This window comes from Coturnix japonica, chromosome 12, assembly GCF_054131305.1.
Source record: "Coturnix japonica strain WE chromosome 12, WE-NBRP24, whole genome shotgun sequence".
In the NCBI taxonomy this organism is placed as follows: Eukaryota; Metazoa; Chordata; class Aves; order Galliformes; family Phasianidae; genus Coturnix; species Coturnix japonica.
Genome location: NC_140674.1, coordinates 15186284 through 15213861, shown reverse-complemented (window position 1 = coordinate 15213861; position 27578 = coordinate 15186284). Strand labels below are relative to the sequence as shown.

The 27578-nt window shown below is 41.6% G+C and overlaps 3 protein-coding genes across 7 annotated transcripts; all 3 read left to right on the top strand.

Moving 5' to 3' along the window:
* Nucleotides 1-42: 42 nt before the first annotated feature.
* Nucleotides 43-8224, top strand: LOC107318141 (cytochrome P450 2J2-like). 4 transcript variants are annotated; one of them, XM_015871579.3, is made up of 10 exons: nucleotides 43-1258; nucleotides 3093-3206; nucleotides 3880-4042; nucleotides 4892-5041; nucleotides 5241-5401; nucleotides 6029-6205; nucleotides 6427-6568; nucleotides 6809-6996; nucleotides 7510-7651; nucleotides 7803-8224. In XM_015871579.3, the coding sequence occupies exons 1-10, from the start codon at nucleotides 1187-1189 to the stop codon at nucleotides 7979-7981; spliced, it is 1488 nt and encodes a 495-aa protein (XP_015727065.2). In that variant the 5' UTR covers nucleotides 43-1186; the 3' UTR covers nucleotides 7982-8224. The 4 variants fall into 4 exon arrangements, with proteins under 4 accessions (XP_015727065.2, XP_085369764.1, XP_032302449.2 ...); XM_085513638.1 differs by having other exon boundaries at nucleotides 43-2540; nucleotides 3070-3206; nucleotides 7411-7651; XM_032446558.2 differs by lacking the exon at nucleotides 43-1258 and having other exon boundaries at nucleotides 2563-3206.
* A 1380-nt stretch (nucleotides 8225-9604) lies between these two features.
* LOC107318108 (cytochrome P450 2J6-like) lies at nucleotides 9605-15622 on the top strand. Of its 2 annotated transcripts, XM_015871511.3 has the most exons (9): nucleotides 9633-10557; nucleotides 10915-11077; nucleotides 11415-11564; nucleotides 11993-12153; nucleotides 12782-12958; nucleotides 13308-13449; nucleotides 14197-14384; nucleotides 14741-14882; nucleotides 15211-15622. In XM_015871511.3, the coding sequence occupies exons 1-9, from the start codon at nucleotides 10387-10389 to the stop codon at nucleotides 15387-15389; spliced, it is 1473 nt and encodes a 490-aa protein (XP_015726997.2). In that variant the 5' UTR covers nucleotides 9633-10386; the 3' UTR covers nucleotides 15390-15622. The 2 variants fall into 2 exon arrangements, with proteins under 2 accessions (XP_085369769.1, XP_015726997.2); XM_085513643.1 differs by lacking the exon at nucleotides 15211-15622 and having other exon boundaries at nucleotides 9605-10557; nucleotides 14339-14384; nucleotides 14741-14808.
* A 2943-nt stretch (nucleotides 15623-18565) lies between these two features.
* LOC107318280 (cytochrome P450 2J2-like) lies at nucleotides 18566-27499 on the top strand. Its single transcript, XM_015871925.3, has 9 exons — nucleotides 18566-19336; nucleotides 20057-20219; nucleotides 20749-20898; nucleotides 21908-22068; nucleotides 23104-23280; nucleotides 23938-24079; nucleotides 25834-26021; nucleotides 26214-26355; nucleotides 26829-27499. The coding sequence occupies exons 1-9, from the start codon at nucleotides 19166-19168 to the stop codon at nucleotides 27005-27007; spliced, it is 1473 nt and encodes a 490-aa protein (XP_015727411.2). The 5' UTR covers nucleotides 18566-19165; the 3' UTR covers nucleotides 27008-27499.
* Nucleotides 27500-27578: the final 79 nt, after the last annotated feature.

Below are 27578 nucleotides of genomic sequence, written 5' to 3'. Positions count from 1 at the left end.
GTCACAGTTTTTTGACACAACTAGTATTTTTTCTTTTTCTTTCTTTTTGTGTGTGTTGATATTGGTTCTTGCAGTCATTGTCAAGCAGTTATACAAGAAAACCAACTGTCTTGCATAGTGGTAACACCTTCTGAAGTTACTTGTAGTTAAATGCTGAGGATGTGTTACTTATTACCTCCCTGAAACACTGTGATTTTTGTGTGGTTTCTCTTACATAAGTGGAAATGTGTGCGCAGTGCACAATAGGATATAGACTCTGAGCAGGAAAACAGTTGAATTTAAGCAACAAAAGGCTAAACTGACATATTAAGTGTCTTTCTTTGCTTAGTTGCTATTCATTGACTTTCTCTGAAGTAGACTGCCTTAAAAGTGTCTGTAATCTCTACAACTGAAAAGCATCTCCCATCTTATCTGTTTCTGTTGGGGTGGCAAAACCTGGTTTATCTGAATTTTTCCCCCCCCCTCCAGCAAGAAAGCAGCACTATCAGAAAGGTGAGATGCAAACAAGAGGTGAGTGTGGTGCTTGCATTGTGCTCAGGGTGTGTTATAATACCAGGGCTTAGGTGCTGAGTTGTGGGTTGCAAAGGTGGATTTAGAGTGTGTTAGAAAGCAGTGTGAGGCTCTGTGCTGTTGCAGGTATTGCTTGGCACAGCCGTGTATGCAGGGCTTGCGTGGGGAGGTGCTGCTCACACAGAATGGAGACACTGAACAAGGAATTGCCCTCACAACAAACCCCTTTCCAAAATCCTCCCTGTGAGATCCTCTTCTACCTTCTCAGTCCCACCACTGTGTTATCGGTTTTTTGGTCTTCTGATGCACCTTGTTTTATTTAATGGAATGGTAGAGATGCTGAATGCCTTAGGTTCAGCCACGGTACCTCTGGTACTGCTCTCAATAAGGCTTCACTAAGAAGCAATGCTTGTTGTGCAGACAGTCTTAGTTTTGGCATTTCTTAGTGTTTGAGTATTTGTTTCAGTATTTTTGATGTATTTAGTAGCCTAAATATTGCACTTGGAATGTTAATAGTCACAGTCAGAACAGAACGTTTCAGATAAGAGAAAGCTGAAATGGGTATTAACATTCTGTTTCTTCCTGAGAAGAACTTTGAGTTCTACCATGGTAGCTGAGAAATGTTCAGCTATTGCACATTTAGCTTTTGGGACTGGGAAGAACATAAACACACTCGATGCCATTCTCATTCAGAGAGGAACGTGGGCTGAAACACCAAAGGGTTTTGGATTGCTCGCGATTGGGAAAGGTAGAATCTATTTTTCAACAGCGTGGCAACACCCAGAGAAACCAGGAGGTGGATGGATTTTTAAGCAGGGGAGCTCATCTAGGAGTGACTGAAAGGAAAAGCCCAGTGCTGTGCTGTTCATCTGTTTTACTTTTATTACGGGACATCCTTTTTGCTTAATGCTTTTTCTTGTTGCACCTTTATTTTGGCTGTTACTGGGTGTAATTTGTGGTCAGCAATGGCTGCAGTGTAGAAACCTACTGAATGACAAGCCTTAATGTGGACAAAAACACGCAGAAAGATTACAATTATTTGGAACAGCTATCTTGGAAATATCCTATTCAAACCTTATAAAAATGAAACAAATTGAATATCTTAATGTTTTTTTTCCCCTTCTGCGTGACTACTTGCATTGCAGTCTACCCTGACTGTATCACCTCTGTGCAGAGTACCTTTTACATCAGTTCTGTGAATATACACAGTTGAAATGCATAGAGCAATTACCTGTTGCCCAGTGCAGGAGCAAGCAGTGGTCAGCCTGCTACTTAATGCTTACTGCCACTCTTGAGTCACTATGTGATTCTGTACTTAGCAGACAGCCATTGTATGAGGACATGTCACCACAACACTTCTTGGATCCAGCTGATTTCCATTGTCATCCCCAAGTTCTCAGCTTTTTTGTTCTTTTCCCATCAGTGCTTTCTCTTATAATTTGGCCAAATAACCTGAAACATTCACCTGCTGCTTGCTAAGGTAGGGGATGATGTAATAATATGTTGTTCCTCCTTGTATGGTGAAGATGGAGCGGGAGTAAGCAGACGAGGGTCTGGGTTTTGTAGCAGATCACAAACTGAAACATGAGTCAGTATTTCAGAGCCATTAGAAAATGATGATCTTTTTTAAGGAAGAAAGTTGTGCTTGAAAGCATTTTTTAACCTGGAAATTAATTTTCATGACACTGGCTGCTTATCCCATTTCTTGATTGACTTAAGGGCTGACACTGACAATGTACTGAGAAGAAGTAACTCAGTTGTCCCATTCTGCTCTGTCTGGGTTTGTAGGAAGGAGTGGGCTGTGCTGGATGTGTCCATGAACCCTTCAGTTACAACAAACAACCAAATAAAAGCCCTTAGCCAAACTCACTCATGTCACAGTGACATGAGTGGGCTGGGTGGTGATGGCTGATGGTTGATGGGCTTGTGAAGTACCAGTGGTGATTGGACAAGAAGTCACACTCTGTTCCTTGTTGTGCACGTGGATGTCACAGAGGCTTTGTACTGAGAAAGGATGAACCTGAGTACAGGTATTTTCAGAGCTAGTTCTGACAACTTGCAGTGGGGCAATCTAGAAGCTACCAACAATGGAGCATCTTTTTTTCTTTAAAAAACAGACAGAAATATGGAAAAACAAAAATAAGCAACAAACCACATGCAGGCAGGCACAACAAAGAACTCCAGCTTAGTATCCCAGCTCTCTGCTTGCACCTAACCAGTGCTTCCAACCAAATCGGCTGCTCAATGGGATGTTTCTGAATAGCAGATGAGAGTCAGAATAAAGTGCCCGCCTTCTGGCCTTGGTTGGATCTCAGAGTGATGGCAGCTATTTGCATATTGCAGCATAGCAATGTATTAAGTGTGCTCAGAAGTGGAAACACTCTTCATTTTGTCGGCTAGAGAAATGTGGTAGGGAAGGAAGCTTAGATGTGGCAGTCTGGGTTCTCTCTGGGAAGAGTTAAATAGAATCCGAGTCAGTTTAACAGATTAATAACAGCTTTCTCAGTGACAGACTGGTTTGGAGGTATGAAATGGTGACTGTGGTGCTATTATCCCTAGTTTTGTTTCTTTTGGGTTTGCAGTTCCTGAGACTGCAATGGAGAAGTCGCCGGTTTCCTCCAGGCCCGGTCCCATTTCCCATCATTGGAAGCATCTGGTGGATAAATTTTAGAGCTGACCACGGGAGCCTGAAAAAGGTACGCATTTGTGGATGGGAATGAAGGAACAAAAGCTGTAACCAACAACTATGGTTGCTGACAGGTTGATATGTTGGTTGGGAGAACTTAAAAGGGAGGAAAGATAAGTCATGGAAGTTAAGTGCCTAAAGGAGTCAAAATCTACAGCCTCCTGTGATATAAATGAGTATGGGGATAGTGATGTCTTTGGGTTAAAGACAAATGGAGGATTTCAGCATTTTTGAACCTGTTTCTCCAATGTTCTGTTTGTAAATGTGTAATTTCAAGAAGTTCTAGGGTTTTTTTTGGCTGAGGAAATGAAACGAGGAGTCGAAAAATGTAACTAAAAATGGGCAGGTGAACTTTCATATGAAACCTACTGTAAATACCCAGCCAGGGGTATTTCTATAATCATTAATATCAGAAAGATAACCCATGTTATGTGTTAAAAAGAGCAAGAGCAGCTGTTCTTTTCACCATTACTGTGAATAGTGGGATCCCAGAGTGATGCCACAGCTTTGTTGTCATAAACGTTCCCATCACAGAACAAAACTATTTTTCCCTCTTCATTTCCTGAACCCCGGGGTAATGTCACGTTGGAAGAGAAGACCCCATTGTGTGTGCATTCCGGTTGATGTTTCTCCTATTGTTTTTTGGCTGGTTTGTTTTTGTTTTACATTGACTTAACACGCAGCTAGCAAAAGCCTATGGGAACATCTGCACACTGTGGCTGGGTCACAAACCCATCGTGGTGCTGTATGGCTTCAAAGCAGTGAAGGATGGTCTCACCACCAACTCGGAGGATGTTTCTGGGCGGCTACAGACCTACTGGTTCAACAGATTTTCTTCTGGAAAAGGTGAGATGTGTATATCTGCTGAAGGACTATGTCTGCTGACAAGCTCTTAGTTCCCTGCTCACCCATCTCATTTGTTCATGAGGATCAAAATAAAGCAATTCTGCAGCATTCCTCAGTTGTCACCTAAGTCCCACTATCACATGTATGTCCCAGAATCTTACCAAAGCAGCAGCGTTTGCACTTGCTGATGTAATTTATCCAGTACTGGTGTTGTCTAAGTTTGTGCCTTGCTTTGAAATAATCCAAGGCCTTCAAACTCTTCATTTGGAGCTTGAGGAGCAGAGGCTGAAGAAATCCTTGAAGCTCCCAGTTTCTTCTTTGCACAATGGCTGCTGTGGAGAAAGCATGCACTGAGCTATTAAACAAGAAGTGGCCCTCTTGGATGCCCCAAGGCACTGGAGTTTTAGATGTATTAGTGAGTCTGTAGGTGCAATGTGTCTTTGTTTAGAACTTCTTACTGTGCTATTTTTTACATCAGGCACTGCTGAATTTTGGTGGATGGAGGATAGAGTTCTGTATTTGAAACAGGAGTGGTTAAACCGGTTTCCATCAGCCTCGTATCCATCCAAGGATAGAACAAGAATAGAAAACACGCAAACCTCTCCAATGGGCTCTTCAGAAAGGTCTCTTGGCTTCTATACCTCTCTGAGAGAGACCATCATATTTCCAGGTGTAGAAACCTGAACGTACTGTTGGCTGAGGAAATCTCTCTGCCACTCCTGCAGTGGTGACACAACATCTGTAGGGGGACAATACCCACGTGGGGATGTTGGCAAACATAGCTTGCAAGTAAGTATTAACGTGACATGAATATTAACATGGCATCAAATTGATTCTTGATGGCTGAAGGTATCCTGGTCTCAAATGGTCTTATCTGGAAAGATCAGAGACGTTTTGGAATTGCAACTCTCCGGAAACTGGGAATGGGGAATAAAGGAATGGAACGTGGGATACAAATCGAGGCCCGACACTTGGTGGAGTTCTTCAGGAACAAGGATGGTAAGGCACTGAGGTGGCTGGGAGCGCAGTCGTGATTTTGACACAGCACATAGTTTGTGTAACTCGGAGGGGTAAGATTATTTTTGCTCCAGAAGTAAATAGCATGGGGGATATCTGTGACAAAACGTCATTGTGATCTTGCTTTCAAGATAGCAAAGATGATGGTGCTTTGGTGACCAGTGCTTATCTCTGTTGGCAGGAAGAGCTGTTGACCCTTCCTTCCCCATTGTTCATGCAGTCTCCAATGTGATCTGTGCAGTGGTGTTTGGGCATCGTTTCTCCCTACAGGATGAAACTTTCCAGCAGCTGATGGAAGCTTACAATAAGATCGTGGCTTTTGGGAACAGCTACATTTACTATGTGAGAAAATAGCTCATTTAACATGCAAATTACTTAATTATTGAACATGATATTTACTGCTCTGTCGGGCAATAGTAATTAGAGAATTTTCATGCAATAATAATTATAGCATTATATATTGTCATAGTTATTACAGTATTTAGGACATGCTAAAAGCTGATCTTACAAAAAATACCAACCATGAATACGAACTGGATTTGAAGTGCTTTGGATGTGTCATTGTTCAACCATTATATTAATGATCTTTATTAGAATTCTCCAAGAAAGGGAATGTGCCTGGGGTGTTGCACATTTCTGAAATGGAAACACCACTATTATTACATTGAAAAGTGATATTTGTTGTAGGGGGGTAGAAGAGATTGTTTTTTTTCCTCTATATCAAGGTAGTATGTATTAATATTACATGTATTACTGTTAATGCATGCAAAATAGACCTATCTGCAAAACTGGATTCTTTTGCTGATGAATTGACAGGGCAGATAGTCATTGAGTTATGCAGACAAGGGAGGAATCCAAGGTTGAAACTGACTCAGTAACTCATCACCAGAAGTATCTGCACTGTATTTCTGTATGGCCTTGCTCATGTTGTATAACTTACAGTAGCTGTGTTGAATGCTTGCTCCACAGATCTATGAAATTCTCCCATGGCCTTTAGAGCACCTCCCAGGACCCATACGAGAAGTAGAATCTTGCTGTAATTTTATTCGTTCTTTCATAAGTCAAGAGATCAAAAGTCATAGGGAAAGACGCACAGTGGATGAACCAAAAGATTTCATTGACTTCTACCTGGATCAGATGGAGAAAGTGAGTAATTTGTGCTGGACTTGACACAGATGCAATCCCTATCAAATACAAATATGAACCTTGAATAGGCAATGACCTGTTTTAGAAGTATAAAGTAGCGCATTTGCTTATTTTTATGCTGTGCGATCCTTAGGGCAGGGTGGGCAATGGGTGGTTTTAAAGATGCGGATATTTAGATGGATTCTGTGCTCTTATTTCACCTTTCTTACTGACACCTGTAGACTAGAAATGTCCCAAATTCTACCTATGATGAAGAAAACATGTTGCAGTCTGTTTTTGATCTCTTCCTGGGTGGCTCAGAGACAACTGCTACCACTCTACGTTGGGCACTACTCTATATGGTGGCTTATCCAGACATTCAAGGTGAGTCAGAGATGCGGACATGAAGGTGTTCAGATGTTGTACTGAGGGACGTGGCTTAGTGGGAAATACTGGTGAAAGGTGGACGGTTGGATGGATGATCTAGGAGGTCTTTTCCCAACCTTGGTGATTCTATGATTCGTTCAAGTAGATAATAGTCGGTTCCACATATTTATTTTCTTTAAGACAATCTTTTCAAGCAACATGGTGTTGTTCTACGTATAAAGTTCTTTTCCTCCCTAGAGAAAGTCCAAAAGGAGCTGGATGCTGTTCTGGGTTCTTCCCACCAAATAGACTATGAGGATCGGAAGAAACTGCCCTACACAAATGCTGTGATTCATGAGATCATTCGCTTTAGCAGCATTATTTTAATCACCATTCCTAGACAAGCAGTGAAGGATACAACTGTGTTGGGTTATCAGATTCCAAAGGTACTCTGTCTATTCTAGTGTGATCTTTGGCCATCTCTACCTGCACAGTATCACTCTGTGCTCTCCCTCTGCCTTGACAATTATAAGTTAAAATGCATTATTCCATTTGCAGGATGCATTGGTTTTCATTTGCAAATCTATAAAAGCTTGTCAGAATTGGGAAAATCATTATATTAGGTTTAGGATAAGAAGGTAAATAACCATATATACTTCATTCTGTTGCATTTGCTAACAGGATGGAAAAGGAGGCATGAAGGGAATAAAGCAGGGAAATGTCTGAAACTGAGATATAGAGTTTTCTTTCTTTATTTTAAGAAACAGAAGCATGATAAAAACCTCAGCAAAATAGGACAGTTTGTGATTAAGCAGTTTTTCCCCAATAAAATACTTGTTCTATGTTTACTGTGTACCCAGCTGTGCCCCAGATTCTATGTGGAATTCATTTGTGTCCTTTCGTTCTTGATGACTGAGAAACACAGAGGCAGAACCGAGCCAACAGCATCTTCTTTGCAGGGTACCATCATCATGGCAAACATAGACTCAACTCTTTTTGACCCTGAGTATTGGGACACCCCTCACCAGTTCAACCCTGGTCATTTCTTGGACAAGGATGGGAATTTTGTGATCCCAGAGGCGTTCCTGGCCTTCTCAGCAGGTAGGTGAGCTAATAATGAACTGAGTTAGATTCTGTATGTGAAGCAGTACTGTTTTCCTTTTGGAAAAAGCAAAACAAAAGGAGTGTGATTCCAGACAAGGTAAGGCTCCAGCCTTCTCTGGGGGCTGACTGCATTTCCCTTCCCCTGCAGGTCATCGTGTGTGTCTGGGAGAGGTGATGGCCAAGATGGAGCTTTTCATCATCTTCTGCAGCCTGCTGCAGACATTCAAGTTCACCCCACCAGAAGGAGATAAGGAAATCAATCTGAGCTTTATCTTTGGGAGCACAATGAAACCTCACCCCTATAAGCTCTGTGCAGTTCTTCGCTAGGTTGCAGTGTATGGTAGATTTGGGGAAGAGGCACTCCCATGGGTTTGCAAGCAGACTGATCTTTTCTGTACCTTTTATATTCCTCATTTCTAGCTCAAGTTCAGAGTGAATCTGAACTGTTGTGTCATGTTTCTAAGAAGCTGGACCTGAAAAATATTCTGGTTTTCCTTTTTGTAGCATCTGGAAAATCTATTTACATTTTTTTCTTATATATTAGAAATGAAATAAACACAGAAAATTTAATATTAGAGTGTGTGGTCTTACTTCAATGCTCAGTAGGAATTCTACTAGGGGAAAAGGAACGTTAAAGTTAGGTCACGGGGGGTGCTTCCCATCGTTCCCATGCATTCCTATATTGCATATTTTCAAACTAAAAGAGAGGAGATTTAGACTGGATAAAAGAAAAAAAGTGACAGGAAGGGTGGTGATGCACTGGCACAGGTTGTCCAGCTTGGTGGTGGATGCCCCATCCCTTGGGCCACCCAAGGTCAAGCAGGACAGAGCTCTGAGCACCTGATGGAGCTGTGGGCGTCCCTGTTCACTGCAGGGTTGGACCACATGGTGTGTAAACCAGAAGGGGGGGATTTAGGTTGGATGTTCAGAAATAGTGGGGCTCTGCACAGCCTGCCCAGAGGAGTCGAGGCGGTGCTCAAAGTCAGTTCAGGCAGCCCGGCATGGTGAGCAGCAACCAGCCTGCAGCAAAGGGTTGAAACTGGATGACCCAACTATTCCATGAGAATGAGAAAGTAAAAACGTTGGTGGGCAAAAGGAAATGTGCCAGATGAAGCAGTAAACCTGCTGGCACTGGAGGAATCTTTCACTTAGAAGTAATTTGTGCCATTTAACTTTGTGTTTTTAAATAGATCCTTAACCTGTGGTGGCTGCTGTTTGCAGTCATAGTGGGACAAACTTCAGTAAGGAATATTTTGTGTGCTTATGTGTTTGTCAGCCACTGCGTGTGATGTATTAGGCAATTTGTTCCTAATTTCCATCCCAAGCACTACGGGGGTTTCGTATCACTGTTAAGATACCCATTATTTTTCTCCACTGATATCCAGGCTTGTGGCTCCCAAACTGTGGCTATATCATCTGTCATCCTTGCAGAAGCAGGTCAGCTCTGCAGGCTGATCCCATTATGGGAGCTCATAACAAACCTTTCTGCTGCTTCTGCCCTGTTCAGGATCTTCCTCAACTTTGTTCTCTTCTAGATCCTTTTCTGCCAACCCCCCAGAATCATAAACAAATGGATCTCAGTCAGCACAGTCCTGACCACAGAAGGGATTGCAACAATGCAGCAAGGTCAGCACAGAAGCAAAAGTCTTTCACACCCTAAACCAACAGAGCAAAGTCAAACAGTTTAAGCGTGTGCTTGACTTGTGCAAATCAGTGTCCAAACAATCATGGCAATCCCAAGCACATGTGAACAGTCTTAACTTACTAACAACGAGACAAGCAGTGAATGGCTTTCATCAGCGTTTAATCTCAGCATTTCAGAAAGGCTTACAGGTTGCTTTAAGCTGGTCAGCAAACTAATTTTTCACATACGCTCTACCCACCCACTCTTGTATCTTCAGTAACACCATAATCTTTAATAATGACTAGTTTGGCATTTTTATTTTGCTTGTATTCTTACTACATTACTATGATATTTCTCAATTTACCAGTTTGAATTTCTTAATTTTGTTTATGCAGACTAATGCTTCCAAGGGACATTTGTGTTTGGCCAATGGGATGAACCTCTGCAGTGACATGAACAGTCTGGTGGATGGGGAGAGAGCAGTGAATGTGGGGCCTCAGTAAGGACACTGATGCTGTCCCACATAAGATTGCCATTGACAAACTGTCGTACCACAAGTTGGATGGGCAAAGAGGGATGAACAGAGAACTGGTTGAATGACTGGGCCCAGAGGGTAGTGCTCCTGCTTGACTACGGGAGAGCACTTGTGAAAGAGGCTGATGGAGACGTCATCTTTATTCCTGCTGCAGGCAGTGGCTGAAGAAATTCCTCGTTCTGCCACCTCACAGCCCCACCTACCTGTGCAGCACCCCCAGAAAGCTCTGTTGGTTTTACCTGCTCTGCAAGAGGCCCCTGTTGAAACCAGCACCTTAGGCAGGGATTTTTGTCACCGTGGTCTCAGCATATAATTAACTGCATTTGGAACCCTTTGAAGGACCAACTCTTGCCGGATTTGTGGCTATAATGTAATGGGGCAATGCCACATGTGCATAAAAGCAACATTTAATTCTCTGGGATCAGAAGGTAAAGGAAAGTGATAAAGAGGGAAGAACAGAGGCCTGAACGTTTTCTTCTTGGGGAGGTACCGGCAGAACAAGATAAATGGGTCTGCCCTCTCTTTACGTAGCAGTTGTCCAGAGACGAGCTCACCGTGTAAGTCAGAAGGGAAATGTTAACAGTGAGTGCAGTGCTCGTGTGTTTGGCAGCATCTCTGCTGCTCGTGCAGTTTCTGGGAATGCAATGGAAGCGAAGACAGCTCCCTCCTGGACCAGCTCCATTCCCCCTCTTTGGGAATCTGCTGCAGATGAAGTTCCGAATTCACCACGGCATCCTTAAAAAGGTACTTTTTAATACCTTAAAAAGGTATTTTCAGGCAGCTCGTGGATAGACTCATCAGCTGGCTGAAGAATGAAGATGAGTTTTTGCTAACGCGGTTTTCATTTGAATTCTGGGGAGAGATTTATTCTCAATTGTATAAATGTGAAAATCAGTGGGGATCAGTTAAATGTAGAATCAGAGAGTCATAAAACCGTTTGAGTTGGAAGGGATGCTTAAAGGTCAACCTGTCCAACTCCCTGCAATGAACAGGGACACCCATAGCACCATCAGGTGATCATGGCTCCATCCAGCCTGACCCTGCTGGATTCTAATGTGCCAGTTCTCAGTTGTGTTGTTGTGATGCTGTTTTGTTCTACAGATGGCCAGCACATATGGCAAGATCTTCACCTTATGGCTTATGAGCACACCTGTAATTGTCCTACATGGGTACCAGGCAGTGAAGGAGGGGATGACTGCCCATGCTGAAGAGGTGGCTGGAAGGCCATTAAACAGAGCCTTCAGGTTGTTGACTAATGGAAATGGTAACTATTATTTTCACAGACTCTCCTGATAAATTCTAACTGTGCTTTGGAAACAGTGCCTAATGTACAGTGGAATATAGGTTAATCTATTCATGAAGTTTTGTGAAACATCTCTTTTTGGGCTCTCTTGGAACGATAATGGCAGAATACAGCTATGGTAAGAAGTTTCTATGCGGGATGTAGATGGCAAGACTAGAGGGAAGGAGGAGAGAAAGGGAAGGAGGAATGCTATGGGTCTGCTGGCAAAAACTGAGAAAGACTTGACAGAGAAACATCATTGAAACATGAACAGTTTCAGTTCGTTTATTCATAAAGCGTTAATTCATGATGATCCTAGGTGTTATGTTCTCTAATGGTCATCTCTGGAAGCAACAGCGGCGCTTTGGACTCCTAACAATGAGGAAAATGGGAGTAGGGAAACAAAGCCAGGAGTGTCAAATCCAGGAGGAAGCCCGTCACCTGGTTCAATACCTGCGGAACACAAAAGGTATGTACATCTTCCCTTTTCTTACTACCAATTGCTGCCAAACAGAATGCCAAGGCTCTCTGGAAGGGGTATGTTTTCCTTATTACCACTATGAATTCCATTTCCTCTGGCTGTCTTGCTGTTTTCTTTAATCAACACTGTTTTGGCCATCTGAAGTCATTTTTACACTTATATTTTGCTAACAAATTGCAACTTTCCATCTTACAACGTAACCAGCATGAAGGGAATTTGGTAAAATGTTCTGAGGAGTACAAGGACTGTGGAGAGGTGGCACTGAGTGCATGGTGGGGAGGGGTTGGGGTTGGACTTGGTGATCTTGGAGGTCTTTTCCAACTGTAATGATTGAACGATTCTATTTCTTCAGATTTCTGCTCAGTGGGGAGAAGCAGAATTGGTGTTAATGGAGAAACTGGTCACTGTGTTTACAGGGAAACCTCTGGACCCCACTGTGCCTGTAACTCACGCTGTCACCAATGTAATCTGTGCTCTGATTTTGGGACACCGCTTCTCCATAGAAGATAAAAGGTTTCTCCGCTTGGTTGAAGCTGTGGATGATATATCAGCATTTGCAAACAGCTTCTCATTTTATGTGAGGATAATGGGGTTTTTTTGTATTATTTTTATACACATAGAATGTAAAGGCATCTGGTTGTTTTTATAACAGAAATGAATACTGATGCCCCTAGAGGGACTGAGGTACTCCCACTGTAACATCTGGTTACAGAACAATTTGCTGTTGTGATTTTGCCTGAAGTTGTGACTGCAGCTGCAAAAGCAGTGGGACAGACAGCCTGAAAACAGGTCAGTTACACCATTAACCATTTACAGATGGGACCCATAATGCTGCATATAGGCAAGAAGTCATGTTACCAGTGTACATGGCTGGAACTTGGCAGGTTTTGCACCTTGCATGATTTTTCCCTATCTCTCACTAACTGAAAAGGACCATAACTCAGCTCTTAGCTAATCTGAGGGTCAATTTTAGCTAAAAATAAATCAGAAATTAAAAATACTCACATTTTTTTTTCTCCCAATATTAGGACTAAGGAAACTTTTAATACATTACTGGGTAGGCAATATGTTTTTGAAGTAGTGGTGAAGATAGAGTCATTGGAGACTTTCGTTCCCTTCCTCCACTACCTACAGTCCTATATTAGGATTCAAATTTATTATGCTGATGTCAGTAACAGCACAGATCTAAATTACCTCTTTTACAGGTCCACGATCGGCTCCCCTGGATTGCAACCCGTTTTCTAACACGGTGTAAGAAGGCATTTGCCAGTATAGATACTATGAGGGCTCTATTAGAAGAGGAAATTGAAAGCCATAAAGGAAAAGGAAAAATCGGTGAAAATCAAGATTTTATTGGTTACTATTTGGATCAGATGGCTAAAGTGAGTGTCTAGCTGCTTCTCTTAGGCTCCACTGACAAAGAGGGATTTTAAGTATTCCTTTAATTATTATGGTGTTTAATAGTAGTTAGGGAAATATAAAATCTCTCCCTATAGCTTATAGTTGGATGAATGAGAGAAAGAAACAAAAGCTGAAACTGGGGGGTGTTAAATGTCTTCCTATTAAATTCCTACTATATTCAATAAGTTGTTTTTTTTTCCTAGCCCTTCAGGTTTTTGTTTTATTCCCCCCCCCATTCTGGGTAGTATCAGTGAACATTCCTCTGATACAAGAAGGTGCTTTGCTTCTCTTTTTGTGTCTTAACTTGCTGCTTTCCACTCCTGTATGCAGTCTAAAGAAGATGCTGATGCTACATATGACAAGGCCAATTTGATGCAGACTATTTTTGACCTTTTTCTGGCTGGCACAGAAACGACAGCCACCACTTTGCGTTGGGCTCTGCTCTACATGGTGGCTTATCCTGATGTTCAAGGTAACCATGCACAGTTCTGCAGCTTCTTAGAAAGTATACATGTTCAGACAGCAGCAGAGCTAATTAAAGAACAGCAGAGAAACTAATGAATGTGAATCAGGTGAACTGCATGCATCTGTTTCGTCATACATAGAATCATTAAGGTTGGAAAAGACTGCTAAGATCACATGATGGGTCTTTGATTTGTGACTCCTGCTGTTCCATGTGCTCCTGAGTACTTTGCAGCAGAAGTAGACTGGAGGGAGAAAACAGTAGAGATAATAAAGGGAAGGGGTTTCCTGTAGTTCTTAACTAATGGCTCTTCAAAAGACCTAAAACTTGAGACTGGACTGCATTTGCTGAATGCTCACAACACGATCTGTCAGCCTCTCTGAGTTTCCTGATGCACAGGATCAACCTAATTGCATTAATCAAGGCTGTGGTATCAATCAGGCCATTTCAGAGCAGAAATTGCCTTTTCAGTTCATTCATTCCTGTGTGATTCTGAGTGAAGACCAAACCCTGCTCAGTTTCTAAACCAGTATCTTTGTAAGAGATTAATGTTTCTTTTAGCTCATCCGCATAAGATGTTGAATTTCTTCTTTTTCTTTAATATCTTTTTTGTAGTATTGAGTATATAAAGAAAAAAAAACAACCAACAAAAATGAGTATAATTATAAGCTAAAAAAAACCCCAAAACAATAGGAAAAAGGATGACTGTAGGGCTTACAGATTGTTGTGCATTTAAAGCTGACTATTTCTTTCCAGAGAAAGTCCATAAGGAGCTGGATGCTGTCCTGGGCAGTTCCCGTTTAATTTGCTACACAGACAGAAAAAACTTGCCATACACAAATGCTGTAATTCATGAAATCCAACGATACAGTAATATTGTCTTAATTGCACTTCCCAGATATACTGTGAAGGACACGGAGCTGCTGGGATTTCATATTCCAAAGGTACTGAAGAAGCAAGCTGAGTGTTTTCTACTTGAAAACCTTGGAAATGTGGAATCATTTTCACATTGCAAGATTCTAAATGTGGTGTTTTGCAAGTGTTGTAATGAGTCTGAAACATTTTCAAGTTTTATAACTAAAAGCTGCATTAGGAATGGTTCTGAATATTCTCCCATCCCTTCTTTTCCTTTAGCTGCTTTTTCACCCCTTCTTTATGGATCTGCTCAAAGCAACTCTAGCACTGCAGAAATCACAGACTGACAAAGAGCTGTTACTCATTGCGTTACTGAAAAGCCAAAAATACAATAGCAATAGGAAAAGTAAAACCAATGCACTTTAACAAACATACTCTTTTTCAGGACACCATCGTTCTGGTAAATATTGACTCTGTTCTGACTGATCCTGAAAAATGGGAAACACCCGATCAGTTCAACCCGGAACATTTCCTTGATAAAGATGGAAACTTTGTACACAGAGAAGCATTCTTACCATTCTCAATAGGTAAATGCACTGAACAGGGATTGATCTATTCCATGTGATAGTAACTAAAGATCCACTTGTTCCTCAATGTGAACTGAGGAGGCATCTACAAAGTGGTATAGAAATGCATTCCAGTGTCTTAAAGAACTCCGGGAAGAAAAAAGCCCAATTGAAAGAGGATGGATGACATAGAGAGGCCTTTTTCTTGGAAAAGATCTGGCTTCTCTTGAAGTAGAGACCTGGTGATCACAACAATAGCAGAAAAATTCATAATGCTAATGAGCCCGGAGCTAGAAAGGTAGATTTGAGGGAAATCCTTTGGCTGATTGCCTTTTCTGTCTTTTCCCAGGGCAACGTGCATGCATGGGGGAACTGCTGGCAAGGCTGGAGCTCTTTATCATCTTCTGCACCCTGCTGCAGTCGTTCACCTTCACCTTGCCAGATGGAGTGAAAGAAGTCAACACCAAGTTTGTTTTTTCAAGTACCATGAAGCCACCTCCACACCAGCTATGTGCTATTCCTCGGTAGGAAACAGTGTCGTACAGATTCAGGGAAGACTTAACTCTGCATGATTCTGCATATGGATTCTACTTACTCTCTCTTAAGATTTTTGCTTTCCTCTTGATTTGGTCAGTTATTGCACTGAAGAGTGCTTTTAGGACAGTTGCATCCTGAAAAGTCAATATTTTCTTCTTGTTATCAACACTTGCTACATTTGTCCCAATGCTTAGTAAATAAAGATACAAAGAGAAGAATTAGAATTGGGCCTTATTTATTAGAACAGCGTCAAGAGGGAAAGAACTTGAATCAAGGTCTATAAAATAGAAGTTCTGTGATCAAATATCTGTGTGTTCTTTCTCATAAACCACAGTTGCATTTGTGGTGATGGGTGTAGAGATCTTTCAGCCTGTATATTGGTGGATGATGTGTTGGAGATAACAATTACACTGTTGTAGTTGGAGGTGATAGAATTACTATCCCTGGAGGTGTTCAAGAACCATGGAGATGTGGCAATAAGGAACATGGGTTAGTGGGCAGTATGAGTGATAGGTAGACAATTGAACTAGATGATCTCGGAGGCCTCTTCTACCCTTAATGATTCTGTGCTTTCCTTATACTGATCAGGTCTGCTGTTGTGCAACCTGGTGTCAAGAGAGTTGAGCATTTCACTTGCCAAAGCAGGAGTAATTCTGCCCAATGGGACAGAAGTAGAGTAATGGGTTTATCAGCCAGAGGTGGAAAGCTTTTCATAACTCAGGCAAGGAGCAGAGACTGGAAGATGAGCAGCAGCAAACAGTCACTAAGTGTTGTCAAATTGGTTTTTCTTTTAATGAACACGTTGTGGTTGGCAGCAACATGAGAATGTGTATTTTTCATGATCAGTAATCATCTGGTGTTGCTCGCTCCAGATCTTTCAATAGTGTATTCAGCTTCATTTATTCTTTCCAGTTCTTTAATGGATTCTTTATCACAGTTTGCTGACTTGAAACCTATCAGCATAAATTAGCGTATCACTGCCAACAGGAGATTTGCCACTGCTCAAGATTTCTTGAAGCTCTTTCTGATCATTGTACTTCAGTACTTGGTAAATATGGATATTCACATTTTTGTTCAGTCACTGACATTTAACAGGGATTATTTTAGGGAGTATTGGAAGTGTTTCTTCCAGCAGGACATAGAAGGTGGTTACTGTATGCCATTGTTAGGGGTCAGGAGAGAACTGGACTCAACAGAACTGTGGGTTCCTTCTAATGTCCATGGTAAATACCTACTTAAGCTCACTAGGGATAATTTCAGAGCATGAAATTCAGCTTTGAAGATGCTCTCTATGCAAGCTGTGTGTTGTGTCTACAAAGGAAATTCTATTTTTTTCTGTTTCCTAACGCAGCTGCTTATGAGTTCAGCCCTTTTCCATCCATGTGCTTTCCTACACCCATGTTTTCAGCCCCCTTGCACAAACCTCCATTAATTTTCTTCCACACATATTGCACTCCATCTCCTGTAAGTTTTTCTTTGGATGCCTCCCAGGCCTGTGCTGTCTGATATTCTCTCCTCACTGAAATCTTTCCCCTTATCTCTCTCCCATCTGCTGGATGGATATATTTGCCTTTGTATTTTCCTTGCTGCAGGGTCTTCCTTATTTCTATTTGTCCCATATCCAGTTTCTGCTTTTACTGCCCTTCCTACATTACGGAGTTGTTTGTCTTACCATATTCTTAAACAGTTTCTTATATTACCTGCAGAGTAGCTGTAGTTATGTTCCCTAACAGCACAGCTTTGTCTGCATTAAGCCAAAGAGTAGATAATGGCAGCATGAATTGCAGCCTCCTCACTCCCACAAGCAGAAGAGACAGAGGAATAATAGCATTGTTGGAGAAAGCAGCTTGGAGCTTTGTCTCAGAGCAGCAAAACAGGACAGCTTTGAAAAAGGAGCGGTTGTTAAAAGCCTAAGAGGAAAAAATAACCATAACAAATGACAAACTGATAATGTGGATATCAGCATGGGTAAGTGTCAGCTTTTCCTTTCTCTCTATGAATGCTGAAGCTTTGGTAGGAAAGAAGTGATAGTTGTGGGGCTCCTGTTGTGACCCATGGAGTTTATGTCTTAACATTCCCAAATTCTTTCTTGTGAAAATACATTTAGAGAATGTAGTCAGCATCGGAGCATCACCGTTCTTGCACACAAAGCAGAAATTACACAACCCTTGTTTATTTCTGCCTGAATCCGTACCCATGATCCCAGGATCTTCCATGTCTCTGGTGTTGGATCCAGGCCCTACAGCTATTGCTTCATCACTGAGATCATTGAGGAGATCAGCCGTGTTAGGAGGGTTTTGGCTGCAATGTCTGGATTCCTCTGAAAGGCTTCTTGAAGTTGGGTTGGGCACTGCTTGACCTATGACCACTGATCATAGAATCACAGAATTGTTAAGGCTGGAAAAGACCTCTAAGACCACCAAGTCCAACTATCCACCTACCACCAGTATTGTCCACTAAACCATGTAATTTTTGTTGATGATTCTCGTTGTTTGATGCCTGCAGCACAAGGAGCTGGACCATCTTAATGCAATACATTTTCTAATGTTTCAGAGATTTACAGTGGAAAATCCCAACATGCTGAAACAAACATAGTCCTTGAGCCTGGAGTAAAAAGTATTGCTGAGAGTTAAATGAGTGACTTGAAAAATAAGCTTGTCATTACAAACGAATAAAGCTTTTGTAGAAGCACTGAAACAGCCAATGGTCAATATGCATTCCTTCATTATGCTTTAATGCTAACGAAGTGATGTGGTTGAAAGCTAACTGATGCAGAGGTCTGGGAACTGTGGGCTGGCAGCCTCCAGGCCATTCATTCTGTGTACACCCATTGCATGTCCCAGAGCCATAAATCCTATGGAGACAATGGTCTGACAATAGTCCAATTCTCTCCTGACCCCTTGCTGAAAGAAGCAAGCTGATGCACAAGTCTTGCAGTTTCATGGTGGGATTGCAAGCATATAAAGATCTCCTGGGAGCAGCTTTATACTTCCTGCATGTCTTGAGTCTTGGCAAAGAGCTCTGCTTCATACCACATTTATTCTCCACTTACTAAGTATGGCACATGCGTGTTCCAACTGGTTCTCAAAGAGAGGCTTTTAGCTCTGACTGTAGCTCAAGATTCCTATTAGGTTTACTGTGTGTGTTGAGCATTAGATACCTGTATACTGATATCTCTATTCTGTGATAAATGTAGGCTTTTAACTTTTATCAGCTTCACCATTACCCCTAATCAGAGGCTGTCCTGGATGTAGGTATAAATAAAACACAGACAAAACATGTCAGAAACTCCAAGATTTAGTATCCACTTACATCTGCATGCTTAATTTGTATGTACGGTTACTGCTTCTCTAAAAGCATTCATGATGTATTTGTAGGAGCTCGTGCATCCATGATTGATTCAGGAAATTAGCCAGAGGGCTTGCATGTGGATACGTGTATTTACATTGCCTGGAGAATCTTGGCCATGGGTTAATATTCTTGGACACAGCTAAGTTCCTACAAAACCCGTGATCCATGTTTGATAACTGGAATCTGAATGAAAAAAAAGGAGAGGGATACGTACCTAAATACGCTTCAACATGAAAATGTGATGGGTGGGTCAGGAACAGAGTGGTTGATAATGAAGAGGGAGGGTTAGGGGCGTGGAATAAATAGTTATTATGTGAAAATTAAACCCTTACGAAAAAAACAACTGGTTGAGCAACCAGCCTTCATAGCTGCAGCAGGCTGCTTTCAATAGCGAGAATCCAGTAAAAGCAGCAGCAATGTTGTTCATAAATCAAGTTATGATAGCATTGGTTGTCTTCCTTTGGGTTATGCAGTTTTTAAAGTTACAACGAGCACGGAGGCGCCTTCCTCCTGGACCAATTCCTCTCCCTGTCCTTGGCACCTTGCTGCAGCTGAACTTCCAGATCAGTCGTGACCAGCTCATGAAGGTATTTACTTTCAGATAATCCTGACAGCTTAAAAGTCTTTGTAATTTGCTGTTTCTTGTGTTATTTGTGTGAAAGCCATCCGAATGCTTCAACCTCTCCCCTTTTAACCCCGAGTTTGACAAACTTGTGTGAAACTTAATATCCTTTAGGATTAAACACCTTTAGGGATAACATATCAGATCTGAAGTCGGGGAAAAGAAGTGCACTTTAAAGAGTGACTTTCACAGCACAAGTTTTTAGCTTTCTCTGAGTATTGTTCTCTAACTTCATTGGTAAACAGACACTGAAGGTCTGCTGTGTGTGGATGTGTTCATGATATTGATGGGATCTAAAAAAAAGCCACAGAAGTTTTGTTAATGGAGGAAACCCTCTTGAAATAAACAAAATGTCTTTTGGATGGCAAATATCCTCTATCATGTGAACAGCAGACGATGAGACTCTTGTGAACTGAGCCTTGGTTCGTATACAAGTAGAACCTACTTGATGTCTGCTGGCATAAATCCGTGGCTCTGAATAGCTGGCAAACTCAGCTGTTTCCAGCAGTGAATGCTGGAAAAGACATTCATATCTTCTCACATATAATTGTAATCTCATGGAGAAGATGCAGAACATCATTCCATGTTAGGGCTGGTCCTGTAATTAGCATAAAAACAGGTTCATCTTCTGTTTGTGGTGTGTGGGATTTCAGCTGTGCTTTGCTGGCTCCTCTCCCATCCACAGCTGGCAAAAACTTATGGCAACGTGTTCACCTTGTGGTTTGGATGGGCCCCGGTGATCGTTCTGAATGGATTCCAAGCAGTGAAGGATGGTATGACCACACATCCTGAAGATGTGTCTGGGAGGCTGGTGTCTCCTTTCTTTAGAGCTATGGCCAAAGGAAAAGGTATGGTGATTTTTTTGCACAGAAACATTATCTTTGCAATTGCAACTCTTTTGTAGCTGGTACCCACCCCTAACAGCACCACAGTGGCAGGGTATGTCTATGAGGGGTGACTTCCTCCATCCTCATTATAGGTTCCATGCTCCCCAACCACACTGGACATTCCCAAGCTCCTAATTTTCTTCTTCCCATCATTATTATCTCAGGCCCATACCTAGCCTGGCTAAGCAGTCTGAGTTTGATTCAGCATTGATGAAGACCATAGTTAAGCTACTTCACAGCTCTGAGTTTTTCCTATTTGGCACAAAAAAATGTATTATAGATGTATGTCTGTGAATTTGTTTAGGTCTTTGCCTACTGTAATTGTAATGCATTGAGGTCTCCAAGCAGCTGCAATCATCACAGTCTTGCAAAATGTTTCCTGTTGGACTTCTACAACTCCACTTGCAGCAACACTGTGATATTTAGGAATGACTACTTTGTCTGTAGTAAATGTTAGCACGATAAAGAATTCTTCCTTGCATGGACTCAGGGATTATGTTGGCCACTGGTCACACATGGAAGCAGCAGAGGAGGTTTGCACTGAAGACTCTACGCAACCTGGGACTGGGGAAGAGAGGTCTGGAACAACGAGTGCAAGAAGAGGCCCAGCACCTGCTGGAATTCTTTGCAAGTCTGAAAGGTATCTCTGTGACACAAATCAATTCATTGATGTCATTGGCCTGATGTCTTTAGTGGATCACACTTCAATCTCCTGTTTCATGAGTCATATGACATCAATGTAGAACAGACTGGAAACACAAAGAACCCAGTCCTGTGCTTTTTCAGACTCAGTGGGAGGCTCAGAATTAAACACTGCAGCACTATTTGCATGCGCTCTGGAAGGCAGAGTACAGTTTTGTTTTCATTACAACATTTTATCCTGATCAACCCAGGTAGGAGCATTTGAGTTGTATTTCCCAATACTGGTCATTATCCAAAGCACAGTAAACCAGGGCATGCTGTGGCTAGCACTGTGTCAACTAGAAGTAATTAAATCCAACCCAGTCTCTTGACTTAAGAACTAGGAGAGATAGAGTTTTGGCCACGTGTGCAGGAGAAGAAGACGACTCCTGAAGCTGAGAACAATAAGTTCCTAAGCAGAATTGTGCCTTGGGTGTTGAACAGCTGCATCAGTACAGATGTAAATATGTTTCTTTACACTCTTTTTCTCTGAAGCTGTGAAATTATTTTCTTATTAATTTTCTTACTGATTGCACCATGGCTGTAAAAAGTCAGTAAGATACCGATGGCAGCTTTTCAGTATCTAAAAGGGGCTATGAGAAATAGGGGGATGGACTCTTCAGCAAGGTCTGCTGTGATAGGATGAGGAGAAATGGTTCAAACCAAAAGAGGAGAGTTTTAGGCTGGCTATAAGGAAGTTTTTACAATAAGGCTGGTGAGGCATTGTCACAGGTTGCCCAGAGAGGTGGTATCCCTGGAGACACCCAAGGTTGGGCTGAACGGGGCTCTGAGCACCTGATGGAGCTGTAGGTGTCCCTGTTCAGTGCAGGGAGTGGGGCCAGGTGGCCCTTAGGGTCTCCTCCAACTTAAGTGGTGATGATGATTACAGTTTTATAAGAAGGTTCTTCAGGGATCCTATGAAGCAAAATGTGAGCCATTCAGGGTGATGTTTATTGTTGTGGTTGCAGAGAAACCTCTGGATCCTTATTACCCTCTCATTCATTCCGTCTCCAATGTAATTTGTGCTGTTGTTTATGGACACCGCTTCTCCAGAGAGGATGAAACCTTCCATGAACTGATTAGAGCCACAGAGCATATCTTCAAATTTGGAGGCAGCCTTCTTCACCATGTAAGTAAATGATCTGTTGTCTTTGGCTGAACAACACAGAGAGTGGGAAATGCAGATTTGAGAGGTGGCTGTTGGGCATAACAGTTTCTAATGAGTGAGCAATGGCCCATGCGTCTCTACTGGGTATCACACTGTCTTCAAATGGGATGGTAATGCACTACGTACCAGTCTTCATCACTTGTGCTCATTGTTTCACAGTAAAGTAGTTTGCTCTTAGGTCTTCACAGCATGACACGAGCTGATGTGATGATGACACGAGCTCCTGGGTCATGTTTGGTACGAAGTTGCTCAACCTTCATGCCCAACAAATGGCCTGCATAGGCCATCATGATAAATGCTGGATGTCAGATCTGGAAATGTGATTTACCACCCCAAATATAGTATACAGTCCCTCTAATTTAGTCTCACTAATTTAGCGTAGTGTCTCTAATTTAGCCAGGTGTAATTAGCAGAATACAAGATAAGCTCAATAAGAGGAAGGCTGAGAAATCTGTGTAGTAGTTATGTCAGGTTTTATTGAGGACTCTTCCAGAGGTCTTTCAGTACAGAGTGCTTTGGGGAACTACCCAGTTTGTACACCAGCCTTTGCTAGGTGGCCTTTTTTGGGGGTTCACCAACTGTTTTTACACCTCCTGGTGAGGACAGTTTGCAATGCCTTTACTTCTTCGTTTCCTGGCATCCTCCACTGGGGGGCAGGACTCGCTTTTAAAATGCCCGAGTGCAGTTCAGCCTAACTGAAGACAGGCTGAATAACTGAATAAATGGCTACAGCCCATTCTAACGATAATCACTCTAGTTTGGATTTTGGCTGAGCATGAAGGTCCGTGTAACTCTGAGTCTCACTATTAACACAGCTGGAAATTATGCTGCATATCATTTCACAACTCAAAAACATGAATGTACTCAGAATATTTTATCTGTTATGAAAAAAATCTCTGTGTGCTAATATTGATATTAGCTGCTTTTTAAAGTAGGTCTAAGTGCATTTCAGAGTGATAGAGACCTTGTGATACCTCTTGTATGTCACTCCTGCAGCTGTATGAAATCTTCCCCTGGCTGATGTGCCGTCTCCCTGGTCCTCATAAGACAGCACTGTCTTGCTATGACATCCTGAGCTCTTTTACAAGGCAGGAGATCAGAAAGCACAAGGAGAGAGAGATACCAGATGAACCGCAGGATTTCATTGACTTTTATCTAGCTCACATTGAAAAAGTAAGTGTGTGTTCTGCTTGGTCGTACATTAATGGGGTGTAAGGGGAAAGACTGTTAAATCATCCATTCTGAACCTTTCTTTCATTAAAGGTTAGTTAATGTAGTGCTGGTTTTCTTAATTAAGGAATTATTTGTGGCCTATGTGAAAAAACACTGGATTTAGAAGCAGACCACAAGAGGGATGGAAGGGGATTGGAGAGTCAGAGTGCAGTGTTCTACATACTGTACGTATAGTTCAGGATGGATGTCAGCCTAACATTTGGTTCTTTGAATCTTCTTGTTTTATTTTCACAGTATGAACACTTTAATGTTTAAGTACTTATTAGGTCTTCCAGAGCTGTAATAAGATTTATGAAACCTGAACACTGGTGGACCAGGAATTGTTTTAGTGAGCTCTTTTGGTGCTCTGCTGGGTGGAAATCATCCAGGTTTGCTTATTAAAAAGATAGAGCTGTTTTTAGAGTGGACATGTAGGGGAAATATAAAGAGATGTGATTATTACAGTAGGGAAAAATATCTTTTCCACTCTGCTCCATTGGAAAAATAAGGCATATCCTCCCTAAATGTTGGTAATGAATTCTCCAAAAACATAACAATGTTCCTTCATGATTTTGATATCTACATAATAAACCTCTATTTTTTTCTTACTTTTTGCAGTCAGGAGATGAACCCAAGTCTACGTACAATGAAGAAAACATGGTTCATTCTATAAATGACCTCTTCTTGGGTGGATCAGAGACAACAAGCACTACTTTAAACTGGGGCCTGCTCTATATGGTGGCATATCCGGATGTTCAAGGTAATGGGAAGTAGGTAAACGCATCACATATATCTCTAATGTGGTAAAACAGCACAGATGTAACATTTTAATAGATCTTGAGTTGGTTTCTGCCTTAGAGAGAAGTATATTTGGCTGAAAATAATAAACCATAAACTGATGTGTGATAGCAGGGATGCCACTTTTGGGAACTTCAGTTTGGTTTTGTGTTGTGCCCGCTATGAGTGCTGGGGTCTATAGGGGGTGCTGCCCTTCTGTGTGCTCTGTAGGTCAGAGCAGTAAAGCTCACCAGCTAAAGGGCAATTGGCAGCTTCATGTTTATTGTCTATCAGTCCATTTCTGAGCCAAAGGTATCAGCGTGTCAATTTAATCTGAGCTTAAATCAACTCTATGATGCATTTGAGTTTCTTGCAGCAGACATTGTTCCACCTGGGAGGAGAATTTGATGGTTTATCTGCTATGTCTATGTATATTTTAGTAGTAGTTTATTTTTAAGCCTATCATTTACATATCAGTCACTGATACAGAATGCTAAATGAAAACCAGAGAATCCCTTCTTATGCTGGATAACAGAGAAGCCATTGTTAGATAGCAGAACATGTGCAAATACCCAGAGAAGAAGAGGAATTTAAATGGATGAGAGAGATGAAGATAAGAAAAAAATTGCTTAACGCGTAGCTGTCAGACAATAAGGTCTATTTAATCTCGTGTTATTGCATGGTTATTATCACCCTGTAATTAAGGTTATGAAAGTGCTGACTCACCTAAATAATTTTTCTTATCTAAATATAACACCCTGCACATACTTGGGAAAGCTGGGTGTGTGCAGGATGATCCATGCCCAGCTTCTTGAGTCATATGTTTCATCCAGACTCTTGTAATGAACATACACCAGTATGTCTGTCCCCTATCAACCGGTGTCTTTTAATCCCATTCATAGTTTTGCCTGCAATGACACCCTATGACCATGTTAAGCAGTATGTGCCATATGGAAAAGTTTGGGTTTTTTTTAACCTAATCACTTAAGTGGGTTCTCCTTCTCTGAACTACTGGATTGGAGATACTTTTTGGAGTTACCTGACCTTTGTGATGGGCTGCTGGCAGTTTCAGAGCAGGTCTCTTTGGAATGAACATAAACAGATCAATAGAAAATAGACTTCCATGCATTTTAGTATTGTTTTAAAGGGCCTGGAAAAGACTAGATGATTTGTTGTAAATCTAGGGCAGTTTTATTATGTGTATGCCGCCTCTCTTGAAATTTATGAAACAAAATGATGCTGGGCAGTAAGTGATTTCAATGGTACTACTCTTGACCAAAAGGTAAGTGCCAAGAAGCTGGCATTGCTTCATTTAACAAGTCCTGCATAAGACCCATTTTCTTTTAATAGGAATTCAGCTTTTAAGGTACAGAATCACCTTGCTTGAATTTCAGACAGCTATGACTGTATTGGCTGTAAATGGCTGTAAGTTCCAAAGGCACCTGACCAAAAGAAAACTCAATGATAAATCAGTTATCTCTTGCACTGAAGCACAAGGGAATGCTGAGTTCTAAAATTCTGAGCAACAAACGCCTTTTATTAATATAGCATCAAATAGTGTCAGACCAATAAAGTTCATACACGTTCAAGCTGCTGGAACACCCCACTGACTGTTCATTATAAAATGTGCTACATTCTTGTATTAGTTTTGTTGCCGTCCTAGTAGTTCTAAATGGAAAATGTCTTTGAATACGGTGATGTGTTTTCCCACCTGAAATGGTGAATATTTCTCCATAGAGAAAGTGCAGAAGGAGCTGGATGCTGTTTTGGGTCCTTCCCAGACCATCTGCTATGAGCATCGGAGAAAACTGCCTTATACGAATGCTGTGATTCATGAGATCCAGCGCTTCAGCAACATTATCTCTATTGGCATGCCCAGGGTGTGCGTGAGGAACACAACATTGCTGGGATTTCCTCTCAAAAAGGTACCATTTCTCACTACAGGCCTTTCCTCTATCAGTAGAGCAAATTGTGGTTTCAAACCTATTTGCACCAAGGCTTACCAACCCATAACGCTGAACACCGAAAGCAAGCAATGTCTAACACTGGTCTCACCTCTCAGTTTCTGGCTGCTGAGAGAAGATGATCAGCCAGAACTAACGTTTCTCTCCTTTCAGGGCAGCATTGTTCTTCCAAATATTGCTTCTTCTTTGTATGACCCAGAGCACTGGGAAACACCTCGACGGTTCAGCCCTGGTCATTTCTTGGATAAGGATGGAAACTTTGTGAGCCAAGAAGCTTTTTTGCCATTCTCGATAGGTAAATTTACTGACACCACAAACATCAGTGGGTTGGGTTGGGACAGTAGAAATAAGGCATCTATTAAAGACCTGCTGGTCGTCTACTTTAAGCCTCTTTGTGAAAAACAGTGGTAAACTTATTTCTGGTAATATTTCCCAATCTAATTGTAAACATCTGTTCTACTGAACAAATAATAACATGGAAAATCAGAGGCATACTGGTAAATGTATGCATACAGCTTGCCCTATTTTTGGAAGGAAATTCTCTGCTAATGATTATGGTTGTTCATTTGTGGCACACATTTCAACTCCAGGCATATGTTTGGAAAGCACTTTCAATCACTTATGCGGATGCTTAGAAAACCGGAGCATGATATCTTCCGGGAAGAACAATTCTTTGTTCTTCACTTATATGATTAAATAAATTCATTTCAAGTTGTCTGAGGTAAGAGTGATAAATTCACCGTCATTGCCCTCTTCTTCCTCCCGCAGGGCACCGGGTGTGTTTGGGGGAGCATCTGGCAAGGACTGAGCTCTTCATTTTCTTTGCCTACCTGCTACGGGCATTTACCTTCCGGCTCCCCGAGGGAGTGACGATGGTCAACACTGAGCCCATTTTTGGGGGCACGCTGCAGCCCCATCCGTACAAGGTTTGTGCCATCCCACGTTAGGCTGCGGACATCACAGACCAGCTGCACAGCAGTCTTACTTTTGTGAATATATGGTCTCAAGATCATACATACCAACTCCATGGTCTTGAGATTATATTACTTTTCTCCCTGCTGCTCAGAAAGTCCCTTTTGTCTACATTAGAGGATTTTGTTTTTCAAACCCTGTTATGTGCTCTTGAAGGTGTTTCTGTTTTTGAACTTACTCTCTTGACCGGGAGCCCACCATTGTACTCAGCCATGAAGACATCATGCAGATGCTTTCTAGCCCAGCAGATTTAGAGACAATATCTGTTGAACAAATGATAACATTGACTGCAGTCTTCAAAAATTAAGTCACTATTGCTGAGCCATTCTATTGTTAAAATCAATGTAGTTTGGAAAACCGTGAGAGGAAAATTCTGCCTCTTGATATTATTGTCATCACTCATAACGTTTCAGTCAACTTTTTGTTGAAGATAATTAATAAAAGACACGAAGGAGGAATACTAGAAACTGTTCTTGCTCATTGTTTATTTACAGCTCACTGTGAATTTCTAGATTTAGGAATTAGAGCTGATGGTAAAATGAAAAT